Raw genomic sequence first — 14,369 nt, 5'->3', positions numbered from 1 at the left:
TTTGTTGTTTGCAGATAAGATTGTTCTTAACCTCTAGCCCCCCGACTTAAAGGGGGATGAAAATGCAGCAAAAAAAAGCGAGGAAGAAGTGTCAAAAATGCAACAAAACAGGCAACAAAACAGGCAACAAAACAGGTGACGAAACAGGTGACGAAACAGGTGACGAAAACGCAACCGTTACAAAAAAGCGCCCAAAACACAACATAAACAAGACAAGGAAAATGTGACGACAACGTGAGGATTTTCTTCTTTTTTTCAGGTTTGTAGGTCTTTCAAATGAAGCATTACACTGGCCTATTCACCTTATTCCGCCCCGCCCACTTTTGCCACTCTTTGCTTTGTCTCGGCGCTTCCGTTGTACAGACACGACGCGCGACGCCCGTTCATTTAAACGGAGAACGAGGGAAAATATTCTCCACTCAAATCTGATGTTTAGTCGATTGATTTGTGTAAAATGGCCAATGTTCATTTGCACCAACATGTCAACACTGCACCGTTTCTCAGCGTGTTTTCATGTAGTAACTAATTTTATGTGGACTTCTCCCTGTCCCATGTTAATAGATAGGAGAAAAGGGGCGGGCACAATTCATGGCGGCGCCCACACGAACTGCCGGGATAAGGTGAATAGGCTGTGAGCTCCAGTAATGCCGAACTGGGGAAAATGTGCTCTGTTAAAATTAAGGCGGGGGTTAAGGGGTTAATGCCACACTGCGGAACATTTTACCAAATACTGTAAATAGAATGTTTTACAGGTGGAATATATTACTCCAACATATGTGTGACTCGTTACTTTGCTGGGTTTGGTATCACTGCCAGGATTGTTTATGTTTTTGGCTCTCATGTTCCGCAGTGTGGATTTAACTCATTGCTGTCGTTACAGTATGCAAATCGCGACTACTCATATTACGAGCTTGTATCACTCGCAGCCCTATCTTGTGCGACATATTCAGTATATTGCACTGAAAACTCAAAGTCAAAGTCGGTCCATTTTCAGTCCATGCGGATCACACGTCATTCTAATGTCGTTCTGTTGGCTCGCGCGGCCAAAGCACGGGCGCCACTGTCCTCCAAAACCCAAGCCTCAGTAGTAATAACGCTGCATCTCAGTCCAGCTGGTGATCCAATACTTCTTGTGCGGCTCTTCCGGCTGAAATCCCAGATTGAGTTGATAGCGGTCGGCCTGGCGTATTTTCACCCCTTGGTGCTTTGGCATTATCCGGTAGTAGACGGCCCGCTTGAAGAAGCCGAGCTGATGAGAGAGGACAGAGAGGATGGTGACATTTAAAATGATGAGGCGAGGGGAAGCTGCGTTCGTGCAGATAGGGGGAAACTGTGGACTGGAAATACTGAGGAAATCACATTAGGAAACCCACAGTGAGGAGCGCTGATAAGAGAAGTGATATAAGCAGGGTTAGGGGCCGAGAAAGGACGCGCTGAGGTAAGTTGTGAAAAGTTTAGTTACAGGCAGTTGGCAGCTGGTATTTACGGGTGAGGTGGGCTAGACTGCATGTCACACTACGATTAGAAAAAAATCTTCAAAAAGAGTGTTTTCAATGTTGAATTGAACCGAAAAGACGAACATTTTGGTTCATCTTGATCCTGTGGGGGGTGTGTTTGATGAAGCCATAGCCCACGTAACCTCGTCACCAGCCGCCGCAGCAGGAACAGAGAACCACACCCCCGGAGCCAGAGACTATTGTGAAGGGCAGTTTTACCCCGTTGCCCCTGGTTGGTGTGTGCCCCCCACCACAGGAGGGGGTCAGTAGTCCTCGGTCAGTCTCTCTGTCTCTGAGGGCTGGATCTTCATCTCAGCCTTCTGCGCCTTGGCCTCGTACATCTCTCTCCGGCTGGCCCGCTGGAAGAAGCCGCACTAGTGGAGGGGCGGGGGTTCAAAAGTTAATAAATGGGATGTATGGGGTTAACTGGATCATTAAGAACTGCACGGACTAAGTGAGGCGTGACTACTTCTTTTAGGCAGTTAATTTCACAGACGTAACAAAAACAACAGGACATTATCCGCGTTAAATTGCTGTGCACCGTACCTTCCAAAGTATAATTATAATGATCCCTAAGAGTACGATCCCAGCCACTGCAGCAGAGATGATAATCCACAGCGGCAGCTCGTACTGCGTCTCCACGTCCTCCACTGGGTCTATCTGCACTCGGAACTGAACAGGGAGGGAAATACACAGTGAAAGAAACGCTTATGATAACAATAAATGATCATATTCGTAGTTTTCAAATCGCAAACCTCGACTTTCTGAGTGTCCATCTTGATCGTTGGTTTATCGGTGATGAGCTTGAGAGAGGCATGTCCCCTGACTTCAACTCTCAGAGCATTTGGATAATCCTACAGGAGCAGAAAGAAAAGTAGAAATGAAAGTGGTTATATTGTTAGAGAATTAAAGGAATAGGCCACCGTTTTTACATACACATGTCACATAGCTCCGAAAAAGCTCACGATAGAAGCTACCAAGCTCTTCCACGTGTTCCCTATTTAAATAAAGTTACGTGAAGTGTTTTCATGCGAAGTATATTTACACAGAAATGTAACATGTCGATTTTATAAGCAAATAAAAAGGGGGACTATATTGTGAGGCGTAATGATACGAGGAGCAAAACGTCCGCGCAGTAACTCCTAAAGGTTATTGACGGAAGTGAGCGGGGGAAGTCTTTAGGAGTTACTACGCGGACGCTGTGCTCCTCGTATCATTACGCCTCACAATATAGTCCCCCTTTTTATTTGCTTATAAAATCGACATGTTACATTTCTGTGTAAATATACTTCGCATGAAAACACTTCACGTAACTTTATTTAAATAGGGAACACGTGGAAGAGCTTGGTAGCTTCTATCGTGAGCTTTTTCGGAGCTATGTGACATGTGGGAGAGGCTGCGTATGTGCTCCGTTTGCGTGACAGAGCACACGGACAAAGACCAGACAGGGATATATTAACACGTCTAAAGTGAGGTAAGAACATATTTTAGTATGTAAAAACGGTGGCCTATTCCTTTAACAATGGTGTTCAAGACGATAGATGAATGACAGGCAGCAGTCTGGATGTCTTATACAGGAGAAGTTTATTTACCATCGGTGCGGGACCCGGAAACATGAACTCGAGACATTGCGCTAGTTCTACCATTCAAGTCTGTCTAAGCTTCCACAGAAAAGGGATAAATACCCTCTCAGAGCGTCATACTGATACGCAAGCAAACATTCAGTGGCTGAGAGTGGGCGCCTGAGCACCACAGTCAAGGCTATGACAGAGATACTACGACTTTACAGCTTGACCCACTATGATAAATAGCAATTTAATGTTATCCTCTAACATAAATGACTCTATGAGCAATTGACTGAAAGAAAACCATGTTGAAATTTGCAATAATGCCAACACGTTTTGATACTATGCTGGTGAAAAAAACATGACGTTAACTTTTACTGTCAGAAAAGATTTCATGGAATCGGAATTTAACATTAATAATAATAAACCTGGTCACAACATCTAGATCTTGACCATTTAAAAAGTAATTACCACTGATCTACATTCTGGCCTATCTTCCACCTCAAGATCAAACAACAAACTACTTAAAATGCAACCTATGCAGAGAACAGAAGCACGCTGACTGCGAGAACCAATGTCATTTCAGGGTTGCAACAATAAAATGTCAGGGGTAAACTTAGAATGCGATACCAACCTCTAACATGGTGCCGTTCCATAGGCGTGAGCGGACATAAATCTTGGCTGAATCCGTCATGTTGAGCAGTGGGCAGGTGAAAGTCTGACATCGCGCCGTACCCTTCACGCAGTCCTTTAACAAACATTGAAAAGATCCCCATTATATAAGATGATAAGAGATTATACAAGAAGTGGATAGTGTGCTTTGGCCCTTACCAACAGGTAGCTTTCTTTCTTGGGGGTGTGCAGGGTGATGGCCGCCTGGGGCTCAATAATCATGGGCTGATTGTTCTCATCATCCACAACCACCTGACGTCTAACACGCTTTTTTGAGCCTTCTGACAACTGCCAGACAAAGAGGAGAGAAAATAAAAAAAGGGGGAAGAGCAGAGGAGACCGAGGAGGAGACGTTACATCACAAAGCTGCGGGTAATTGCTGGTTTTGATAAAGACATGACCAAATCGGAGCCAGAATAGCGTTTCCATTGTCTATTTCTGCCTGTCTGCATTAACATGGTCTATTCAGGGCGCCGTGGTGAGCTCAAATATATTCCTGTGGTTTGGCTTTTAGTCGTATTCACACCAACACATCCCTGCTGACTTTTATTCAGAAGTCTATTTACGCGAGCTCATCTAAAATAACATACAATTTTGGTTTATTTAGACTTCCCTTTGTAAATAAACTGCAAAAATAAACCATTCAATTCAAAAGGGCAGGTTTTTATAGGTTTCTATAAACACACTGCTTTCACAGTAATTAAATTATAATAAAACTAATCTAATCTAACTCTGATCTGTTTTGGTAAAATCTCTATAAGTGAAAAATCTAGAGGTGTTTTAGAGGAAGAAAGTTTGGCCGCCTGTGGTTCAGGGGATAAGGCTGCAGCACATGGACCGTATTATCCGGACTATAAGTCGCACCAGCCAAAAAATGCAAAATGAAGAAGAAAAAACATATACAGTACAAGTCGCTCCGGAGTATAAGTCGCACCAGCCAAAAAAAAAACGCAAATTGAAGAAAAAAACATATACAAGTTGCTCCGGAGTATAAGTCGCACCAGCCTTGGCAACTACCTGGGCATGAAGCGCCATCTAGCGGCTGTCAGTGTGAAAATAACAAACATTGTGGGATTATATATTTTGATATATAAGTCGCACCTGAGTATAAATCACACCCACTATGAAAACAGTGCGACTTATCGTCCAGACAATACGGTGTATGCTGAATGTTTCCCCCGGGTCTTCACACTCTTCACACTCTTTGAAAGTCTCTCCAAATGTATTAACCAAATTTAGACCAGCAAAAATACAATAAAAAGTCTAAACGATCATGAACATAATGGCACCAAAATAGATCAGACATTGTTCAGCCCATTCGAAACACTGTACACATGTGACAACAACAGAAGGAAAATATAAATGCCTGCACGACAATCTGCTCTTTGTGTTTCTTAATTCAAGCTACTTCTTTTTACACACAGACCACAACGTCTTTGAAACACTCACAGCGTCGCGCGAGGAATGGCTATTTTTACGTCCATTCACATAGTTCCATGTTTATTCTCCATTGTGCTTACAGTGAGGTTGAGCGGGTTGACGACGTCTCCGGGCGGGCTGCACTCTGTCTCGGAGTTGGTTGCCACGGTGATCTTGGTGAGGTACAGGAGCCACTTGCCGTTGGTGACTTCAAAAGGCCACTCGAACTCCACCGCCAGCGTAGCCAGGTCTCCCAGCGGCTGCCCTCCCACGTTTACCTAGCGGCAAGCAAAACACAACGAGTTCAAGGTCTTCAAACCGCTATGTTATCATGTTAGAAATTCTACACTGCTAAACCTACAGTCAAACATGAACCTCTTAACCCCTGCCTTAACCGAGAGTTCAGCTTTACCCAAATATTAAAGCTTCTCGACTGGAGCCTACAGCCTATATGTAACGCCTCATTTGAAAGCTAAGATCCACAAAACTGATCTAATCGTTTTTCTGATTCTGTTGCATTTCCATAGCTTTTTTCAAGAGGCTTTTAGATTTGAGTAAAGCCAAACTGGAGAAAATGTGCTTGGTTCAGGGGAGGGTTAAGAGGTTAAAGGGGATGTACAAGTAGTGTGAACCAATTGCACACTGACTGCAACATAATACAACTGTCAGATATCACACACCCGGAAGTAGCACTGCTTATAAACTCATCTCCGTAAAGAAATGCATTAGGAAAGCTAGGAAGGAGTCTGGACCACAACCAACAGTTTAAACTCTGTAAACGCTTTGGCAGAAAAGGGAAAAATGGTGCTTTAAAAATACATTTTCACAAACATAGAAACTCATGAAGAGGGGTATGCTTCCTGGACATATTGTATGATCATAAAAATTCTCTTTCATAAATAGCACGCACTCCACAACAAGCCACAAGAACCATGGCTACTTTTCCCCCCACACAATATTAAAGTTGAGACGCACGGAGGCTTCAAAGGCAGGGCGTTGCATTGTAAAGTCTTATTATAGTAGCGCTGGAGGTGACTCACTTTAAAGGTGAAATCCACCAGGCTGCCCACGTCACTGGTGTTGACCATGGCCGACTCACCCTTCACCGTGCCACTGAACAGAGTCTGGAACAGGGGCTGCTCACTAGGAGGAGGAGATTTGTAAATAAAAGAGTCAAGTCGGGACTGTTTATGTGTTGAGCAAATGCATGGACTTACATAGAGAAAGAAGGGCGGATGGTGTTTTCGATGAGGAGGCTGACGGGAACAGGAAACAGGTCGTTTTGTACACTTAGGCTGGAACAAAAACAAGATTTTGAGATGCCACAAATGAACCAAAGCTTTCTGTGGGCAATGTGTATATATATATCGCTAATACAGTCTAAGAGGCAAAAATGTTTGTATAATTAATGTTTTTTTTCTCCAAATTGATCATTTACTGTCCAAAACATGTCTTGTTCAGTGCTAGTGCAAACTCTCGGTCATACAGTGATTAGCCATCGTAGGTCCTCAGGTTGTCATCTGCACTGGGTTGTTTTTATGCTGAAAAATGGCTTCATCAGCAACTAATGATTTTATAGCACTCCATATTCTCTACTGTTCAGTGAGTGTCAGAATCAACAGCATAACTCTGCATTAAAATGAAATAGTATCTTATAATGCTGTGATGTGTTTTTGCGGAAACATTATTTGCATACTCAGCTGGGTGCAATAAACCATGGGAAATAAACCTGCTGATATGAGTCATTTTGTCTAGACACCATATCACAGAGAAAAAGACAAAAGGTTCTAAGAAGCAGGCGACTGGAATTTGCGAGGTGCAAAATGAAAAACACTTATCTCTCTTTTTTAGCTCTACTATCTTAAAATGACTTACGTAGACAGTTGCAGCTGAGAAACAACCTCTCGTGTATAAAGATCAATCCCTGACGTCTCAAATATCAGCAACAGTGACACCTAACAACACACACATTTTTTTTTTAAAGTTAATGTTTCTTTCCCCCAAAAAGATACCAAATTTGATCTTCACTTCTGCATATATTTAATAAAATCACCTTGTCATTGCCTTTCAGTGGATTGTCAAGGTCACAGATAAGGTCTTTATCAAGTGTGCATGGAACACGGTTGTCCTATGCAAAGATAAACACAACAGAATATAAGTCATTTCAGTTTGAATTTGGTGCTGGATGGTGTGGCTCTTTGCTGCCCCCTGGTGGACACTCACCTCTGATCTGACCCCAAAGTAGCTCAGAGCCTGTGGGATGGTCACATTGAGCTCAGCCTGGTGCGCGTCTTCAGCCAGTTTTCCCGGGGCAGGGAAATTAGTCACTTCCACCAGCAGCCAGATCAACTTGATGTCACTGCTGTACTGGAAAACCTGGAAACTGCCCTGTCTGGAAATGTGTGTGTAAGATTAGTTGATTTTTGGTTTTATTGCATTTTTTACATAGTATTGACAGCTTGTATTTAAGGTAAAGGCCAATAGGGAGGGAGTGACATTGATTCTGAAGGAAATCTCCCAACCAAAAACCACTTGAACGCTTGCATTATCATTGTCTATAACCTTATGGCTTAAAGGTGCATTATGCAACTTTTTATGTGGAAAAATATGTTGATACTTTTGTCTATTTGACCTTGTAGTGACTTGGTGGCTGTAAGAGTGGTCAGCATGGTGCCTTTCTTTTCCATCACAGTGTTGGACGCTCCAGGATCAATTGTTTGGACGGTTTTCACTGCTAACCCTCTCACTTAAACCTACAAAACAATTGATCCTGGAGCGTTGTAGAGACAACCATGATCGACAGTAAAGGTGCCATGCTGACCACTCATACAGCCGCTGGGCCACTGCAAGGTAAAATACGTACAAATATCAACTTTTTTTTGCATAAAAGTTGCATAATGCACCTTTAAAGTCCTCTCACTTACAGGATTCAGTAATGCTACAAATTGTAACGAAAATGATTGATGCTTAGTTCATGTGCTAGATGTTAAGCTTTGTGCCAGTTTTGTTTCATGCGGACAGGCCTTGTAATTACAGAGATATTGACCATTATACAAGTCTGTACCTGGGGTAGGGATGTTCATTCTGATCCACATACTGCGCTGTCACCTGAAGGTTACTAGAGCAAGTGTTGTCATCGCCACACTCTTTCTGAAAGTTTATCTGCATAAAAAAATTAAAAAAAAGTAATTGAAAGCTGTCTTTCTTTTTAACTTGTGTTTATGTTTGTTTTCTTGTTTTGCATCGGTCTATCGGCTCCATACCTCAGTTCTCTGGGTGAGCTTCTGCTCCTGGCTGAAGATGGGATAAGCGTCCAGGTTCTGTAAAGTGCGTCGTGCTTTTGGCTTTTGCTCATTTATGGAAACGTTGAGGGAGAAGACGACTGGCTCAAGCTTGTCTCGCAGAGGAGCCTGTAAGAAATATCATTCACATTCAAAAGAAGAAAATGACACCAACATCATGTGTGTGTATTTTATCTTACCACCACAGAAAGCTTCAAAACTTTACATTCTTTTTGTGAAGCAGTTAAAGCTAGAACTTCGGTGTACGAGTCTACTTTATTGTCCTGGAACACCACGCGAGCGCTCTTTCTTGTGTCCATGTCAGCGTCGACAGTGTACTTCACGTCTAGGCACATAAATGGATGAACCAAGTAAGAGCAAATGCACAAAGATAAAAGCAACACATTCCAAAAATCAGGTTCAAATATCATGGGCCTGGCAACCCTGATCCCATGTGTGGCTTACTTACTTATTGATCTCTTGAAGTTTTTGTTTCCATTGCTCAGAGTAAAAGACATGCACACTGTGGCTGTGATGCTGGAAAATTAAAAAATAAAGTTAAACGTTTAGCGTTGCCTCTCAATCATCCAGGAACATTTCAACAAAGCAAAAGCAACTTACCATGCTTGGTTTATACACTGATTTGGGTCTACAATTTTAGGCTCCACAGTTATTTCCTTTGTTAAATGAATAACGGGTCTAGATCTAGAAAAAAAAGCCATGATTTACACTTTCGAATGCCTGCAATTTTTGTTCTTAATTCAGTTGCAAAGAAAAAAAAGTAATTTTACCTTAACAATGCAATACGATCATCAAGCGATCCCACGAGAATATCCGGGTAGCTGTTCTCATCCATGTCCATGCCTCCATTGATGGAGTAACCGAAAGTCTTGAAGCCTTCAGTTCCAATGGATTTGCCTTCAATCACCTGCAGAGGGCGACAGTGGTTTAGGACATACTATAAGCACACTTTCAGTAAAGCTCATTGAACTGCCTATTTACCTGACTGGGCTTCTCTGAGATTCCCTCTTTGCTCCCTGTCCAAATATACACCTTCCCCGTGTCATGGAAAGGAGCACCCACGGCAAAATCTATGAACAAAAAATAACATTGCCTTAATAAACGCAGAGAGAGTTTGGCCTCTAGATGGCAGCAGTGTTAAGGATGATCATTCGAGCGCTGCCGATGGGCTTCCTAAAACAACAGGGTTAATGAGAAGAGATGACGCGCTTGGTTCCTTTATATTCTGAATGAAAGGCACTGAACTTAGAGTCCTATTATGTCTGGCGTGTAGAAGAAGCATGACATAATCTTAATCACAGATCATTTTCCAAACCTTGGAAGCCGTCCTGATTAATGTCTCCAATCGCGGCCAGTGCAAAGCCGAACCCGGAGGTGGCAGGGCCAGTCAGGACCAGGGTGGGGCTCTTCTGGAACGATCCGTTTTCATTCATATAGATATAGACGGCGCCTCCTCGCTCCTTCATCCGGTCAAAGTAAAACGGAGCGCCCACGATCAGGTCATTCCAGCTGGGAAAAAAAAAAACATTTGAGTTGGGGTTTATTATCATCAGTGCTTTCTTTTCACTACTCTTTTCACAATATTATAGTCGCTGCACTGGTACTGACTTATTTTTCAGATTCTCATGGTAGACTTTCTCCCTTGATGGTAATATAAATAATATCCACTCGCATAAATAGCCATATCATTGCACTATCTTTCCGTTTTCGGCAGCATCAAAGAAACATACTCGTCGTTGTTGAGGTCAGTGATGGCCAGACTGTTCCCAAAGTAGGAGCCCACTTGCTCCCCAGGGATGACCAGCACTGGGGTCATTATTTGGGACTCCGACTTCTTCGCGAACAGCACCGAGCCCCTGGCTTCGTCCCTGGGAGCCCCCGACACCACAGTGTAGTCGTCCCGGGTCAGCAGCTTCTTCTCTTCCAGCACTGAGTAACCTGAGGACAAGGTGGTTAAATCTTAGCTAAGAATGTAGATTTATACATATATATATTATTCACAAGTGGGGAGAAATAGTTACCAATGTAGCTGTGCCTGTATCCTGTGGCGGCTGGTCTATTATGGACGGTGGGGTCCCACTATCAATTTTTGTAAAAAAATAAAATAAAATTATAAGCAAAAACATGACTTTCTTCCGTACATGTGTATGCATCATAAATGTGTAGTTTTATGCCCTTGCTATCTAACCAATGGAGCTCTGATATGTTATTAAAACGTCACTGAATATGATTCATTCAACCAATCAGTGACGCGCAGTAAAATTCCCCATAAGGCGCGTTTCCTCACCGTCCATTGGGGATTAACATGAACTTTTACTGTACTTGGTGTTGTCCATAATGTGTTGTCAAGTGGCAATCTTTGGTCTATGAAAACCTGGAGTTTGCACATCTTCAGAAAAGGTTCATGTTTTTTTAAATTCTTATCACGACTCCAATGACATCGCCAGAATCTGAAAGATGCTTCCCCATGAATGAATCAAAACGTTCCCTTTGAACACAATGTCTAAATGCCCTTTCTATGGAGATAAAGATTGTGAAAGACAAGCCCAACTTCAACAGCAAAGTTATTGATAGGTTTGCTACTCAGAAAGAAAGGAGAGCAACATTTCTTTACAAGTGACATAATCATCTCCTCTGCTCCTCTTCATCCAGGACGCAGAGAAGCTGGGGTTATTTTTAGTACAGTTCAAGGTGGCTTGAGGCATTTTCAATTCTCATTAGTAGTTGTTGATTTTTTTGTCTGCCAAAGAGATGGTTTGCTGTAAAATAAGATTCATGATTGACTCATGTGAACCACCATTCCAATCATTGTACAGTGCTCTCCCTCTAGTGGTAACTCCATGTACTAACAGCAAACATTTAACTCTGTGTTTATTGAATATTGACTCTGTGCACTCACTGTAATTCATGCAAATTACACCAATTAGAAATTAATCTTGTATGACTTGGTATCCAATGAACCTCAAATTGGCAAATCCTTCTGTCTTCGAAACAGTATTTCAAATGACATTCTAAATTCATACTTTAATAATTACATTGGATGCTATTTGTTTTTGTGCTGTCACTTTAGTGTTAATGCAATAAATAAACAGAAGCAAATGTTTAATTGTTAAAATTACAAATTTAAAACCAGATAATCCTCAGCCAGACCTACATTTTCCAGCAGCTGTCCAAGGTATTTGTCCGTATAGTCCCAGGGCATTGATGGATCAGGATTTCTCCATGTTATATGTACATTTCCTGTTCAGAAAAACAATACTTGTTAGTATCATCTTAGGGATTTTCCGATGTTTAAACCTTATGTAAGTGAATGATGCAGAATGTCGTCTTCTTGATGCAGGTGAAAGGTTTTTATTTAAACATATCAGTTTGAAATTTTTGCTGTGAATTACTGACATAGATATGAGAATGCATTGCAAGTTTTGGTCATTTTTTCATATTTTCAAAAATAAAAAATAATGCACTTGTGTAATGTATCATGCCAGGTTTAAATTCGTGGTTTTAATTTTGTTGATATATTATTTATGAAGAGAGGATTTGGAATTTTTGGTTTATGGAATATTTGGAGGCATGGAGATGTAATTCTCTTGTCTTTAGCCTCTGCTTTAGCCACGGCCGTCTCCCGAAAAAGAAATCGATGTCTTCACCTGTGTCTCGCCTTCAGCTACTCTTTGAAGGATAAAGAAATAGCACAAACTCCGGATGGCTGTTACCTTGCCACAAGAAGCTCCCAGTCGTCCCGAGGTAGACTTCGTTGTCCGTCATGCCTCCTGAGATGCCCATATTGCACATGCCCTCGGCGTTCATGTTACTGTTGGGGTCACACACTTCGTAGCTGTAGGTTTGCCAGTCGTCCGAGGGGTCTAAAGTCAGGTCGTTCCCCCTCACGAAGCATTTACCGATCATGTTGCGCTGCTCCCCTTCGCCACTCGAGATGACCCGCACGTAACGGTGCCCGCATGCCTGAGCGACAAAGATGGGCAATCGTGGAGAAACATGAGACGACAAACTTAAGGATCACTCGACATCTTACACCTTGCCTTAACCCCAGCTGTTAAAGGGATGTTTCAAGATTTTTGACATAGGGCCTCATTTGTTGATTTCTGGAGATACTGTATATATATTTTTAAATTAATGCAGTCCTTATATTTGAAGAGTTTAGCGGTAGTGCTAGGCTAGCGCATGTCTATGGTAACAAGTAGTCTGCATTAGATCCGGTAACCGAGCAGATCACTCCGCTGCGGCGTAGCTTACAACCAGGAAGCTGATACTGCTCAAATATAAGTTCTTTAAAATGCAAAATGGTTATATTGCAAAAACGATTCAGTCAACACAGACATATATATCAGTAGTCTGGTGTTATAAGTGATTTGCCTCAGGTGCACTGTGCTTGGGTCAGACTGTTTTTACTGCAGGCTATTAGTTACCATAGACATGCACTAGCCTAGCACAAGCCGAGCACCACAAAACTCTTCAAATATAAGACTGCATGAATTTACTTATTTTTTTCAAGAAATCAACAACACTTTGGAGAACTAGGAAATGATGCCCTATGTCAAAAATCCTGAAATATCCCTTTAAATCTAAAAGATCCAATGTGTGAATGTTTTATTTTGGTACAATTCATTCAAACTTCATTAACAAGCGCAATCTTCTTTATATAGTATAGAAGATAAACTTCAATGAGTATAAGAATTGTGTGTAATTATTCTCTGAGGTCATCTCACCAGCACGCGGCCCGCCGGCTGACCACGCTGAGTGGCCACAGTCACTCCGAGCCACATCCCCTCCACCATCTCTGAAGGGTTAGCTGTGAACAAGGCAAAACCTTGTCAATATATGCTACCAATAACAGTTAACAACAGTACAATACACTCCCATGTCAAATTATAAAGCTGCCACCTAGATCTGGGCTTGCTGCAACATTATGTGCCCAAAGAATGAGAATGAGATGGCTACATGAACACACTGAAAGCCCAGGTTATTCCATCAATGGCTTTCTCCTTCCCTGGTGGCACGGGCATATTCCAAGATGACAATACCAGGATTCATGGGGCTCACATTGTGAAAGAGTGCTTCAGGGAGCATGAGACATCCTTTTCACTCATGGATCGGCCGCCACAGAGTCCACATGTTCACCCCATTGAGAATCTTTGTGCTGGAGAAGGCTTTGCGCAGTGGTTTGACTCAACCATCGTCAATTCAAGATCTTAGTGAAAAAATAATGCAACACTGGGCGGACCTTGTTATCACAGTGTTATTTGTCTTTTGCAGTATATCATAGGCCAGGTATGAACATGAACATTTCCCTAGAGTGATTCCCCACGACTGGACACTATTTAGCTGTCCAGTGTCTGCCTTCAAATACACTCTTGGACAGATTAGTTCTAGTTATTGTTCGGTCTGTCCTTTGTTTCTCCCTTCAGAACCGGAACCTGCTTTAAAAACAGTTTCAGCTGAGTCATTCATGAATACATGGTTCCACTTTTGATCTATTCCTGTAATAAATACAAAAAAATACTAAGCATATCAACAATAACTAGAATGCTGGGGAAATATACAGTTTTAAACCTAGATCAGGGGGGATTAGATGAGTGATTAGAAGCTGATGACTGAATCTACTCTTGACTAGATCAAGCCTCGACAAATATGATGCGTGACACTTACTTGAGGTGAGCAGGTCCATGCGGGTGCAGTCATTGCCGTCTGTGGTGATGGGGCAGGAGTACACCGCTCCCGTCTCGTTCACATTGGGGAGGGATAGGGCCTTCTCTTTAGGCGCTCCCGCCAGGAGCCTGTGCAGAGAGCAGGCAATGTAAAAGATTTAGAAGTGTGCTGAGATCATGTCAGCCCCCAAGTAGTGTTAGACAATACAATAAAGAGCGATTCTATAGATTAAGACTTTACAAATTCAT

The 14,369-nt window shown here is 42.2% G+C and overlaps 1 protein-coding gene across 2 annotated transcripts in view; it reads right to left on the bottom strand.

Annotated features, from left to right (window-relative positions):
• Window positions 1-634: 634 nt before the first annotated feature.
• Window positions 635-14,369, bottom strand: part of itga3b (integrin, alpha 3b) — a 28,794-nt gene continuing 15,059 nt past the window's right edge. The window contains exons 2-27 of one of the 2 annotated variants that reach the window (XM_079577404.1): window positions 14,122-14,249; window positions 13,182-13,264; window positions 12,168-12,417; window positions 11,609-11,694; window positions 10,476-10,533; window positions 10,185-10,392; window positions 9,770-9,963; window positions 9,436-9,524; window positions 9,225-9,361; window positions 9,055-9,138; window positions 8,903-8,970; window positions 8,634-8,779; window positions 8,416-8,562; window positions 8,217-8,314; window positions 7,376-7,544; window positions 7,206-7,280; window positions 7,028-7,107; window positions 6,370-6,447; window positions 6,193-6,295; window positions 5,254-5,430; window positions 3,893-4,021; window positions 3,696-3,809; window positions 2,252-2,350; window positions 2,043-2,168; window positions 1,716-1,870; window positions 1,110-1,249 (exon numbers count right to left, since the gene is read on the bottom strand). In XM_079577404.1, coding sequence (XP_079433530.1) covers window positions 1,760-1,870; window positions 2,043-2,168; window positions 2,252-2,350; window positions 3,696-3,809; window positions 3,893-4,021; window positions 5,254-5,430; window positions 6,193-6,295; window positions 6,370-6,447; window positions 7,028-7,107; window positions 7,206-7,280; window positions 7,376-7,544; window positions 8,217-8,314; window positions 8,416-8,562; window positions 8,634-8,779; window positions 8,903-8,970; window positions 9,055-9,138; window positions 9,225-9,361; window positions 9,436-9,524; window positions 9,770-9,963; window positions 10,185-10,392; window positions 10,476-10,533; window positions 11,609-11,694; window positions 12,168-12,417; window positions 13,182-13,264; window positions 14,122-14,249 — 3,037 coding nt within the window. In that variant the 3' untranslated portion in view covers window positions 1,110-1,249; window positions 1,716-1,759. Of the gene's footprint in view, window positions 1,250-1,715; window positions 1,871-2,042; window positions 2,169-2,251; window positions 2,351-3,695; window positions 3,810-3,892; window positions 4,022-5,253; window positions 5,431-6,192; window positions 6,296-6,369; window positions 6,448-7,027; window positions 7,108-7,205; window positions 7,281-7,375; window positions 7,545-8,216; window positions 8,315-8,415; window positions 8,563-8,633; window positions 8,780-8,902; window positions 8,971-9,054; window positions 9,139-9,224; window positions 9,362-9,435; window positions 9,525-9,769; window positions 9,964-10,184; window positions 10,393-10,475; window positions 10,534-11,608; window positions 11,695-12,167; window positions 12,418-13,181; window positions 13,265-14,121; window positions 14,250-14,369 lie in introns of both variants that reach the window. The other variant, XM_079577403.1, reaches the window with a different exon arrangement.

Source organism: Gobius niger, assembly GCF_951799975.1.
Source record: "Gobius niger genome assembly, chromosome: 19".
In the NCBI taxonomy this organism is placed as follows: Eukaryota; Metazoa; Chordata; class Actinopteri; order Gobiiformes; family Gobiidae; genus Gobius; species Gobius niger.
Note: the sequence above shows the minus strand (reverse complement) of the source record. Positions and strands in the feature narration are given on the sequence as shown.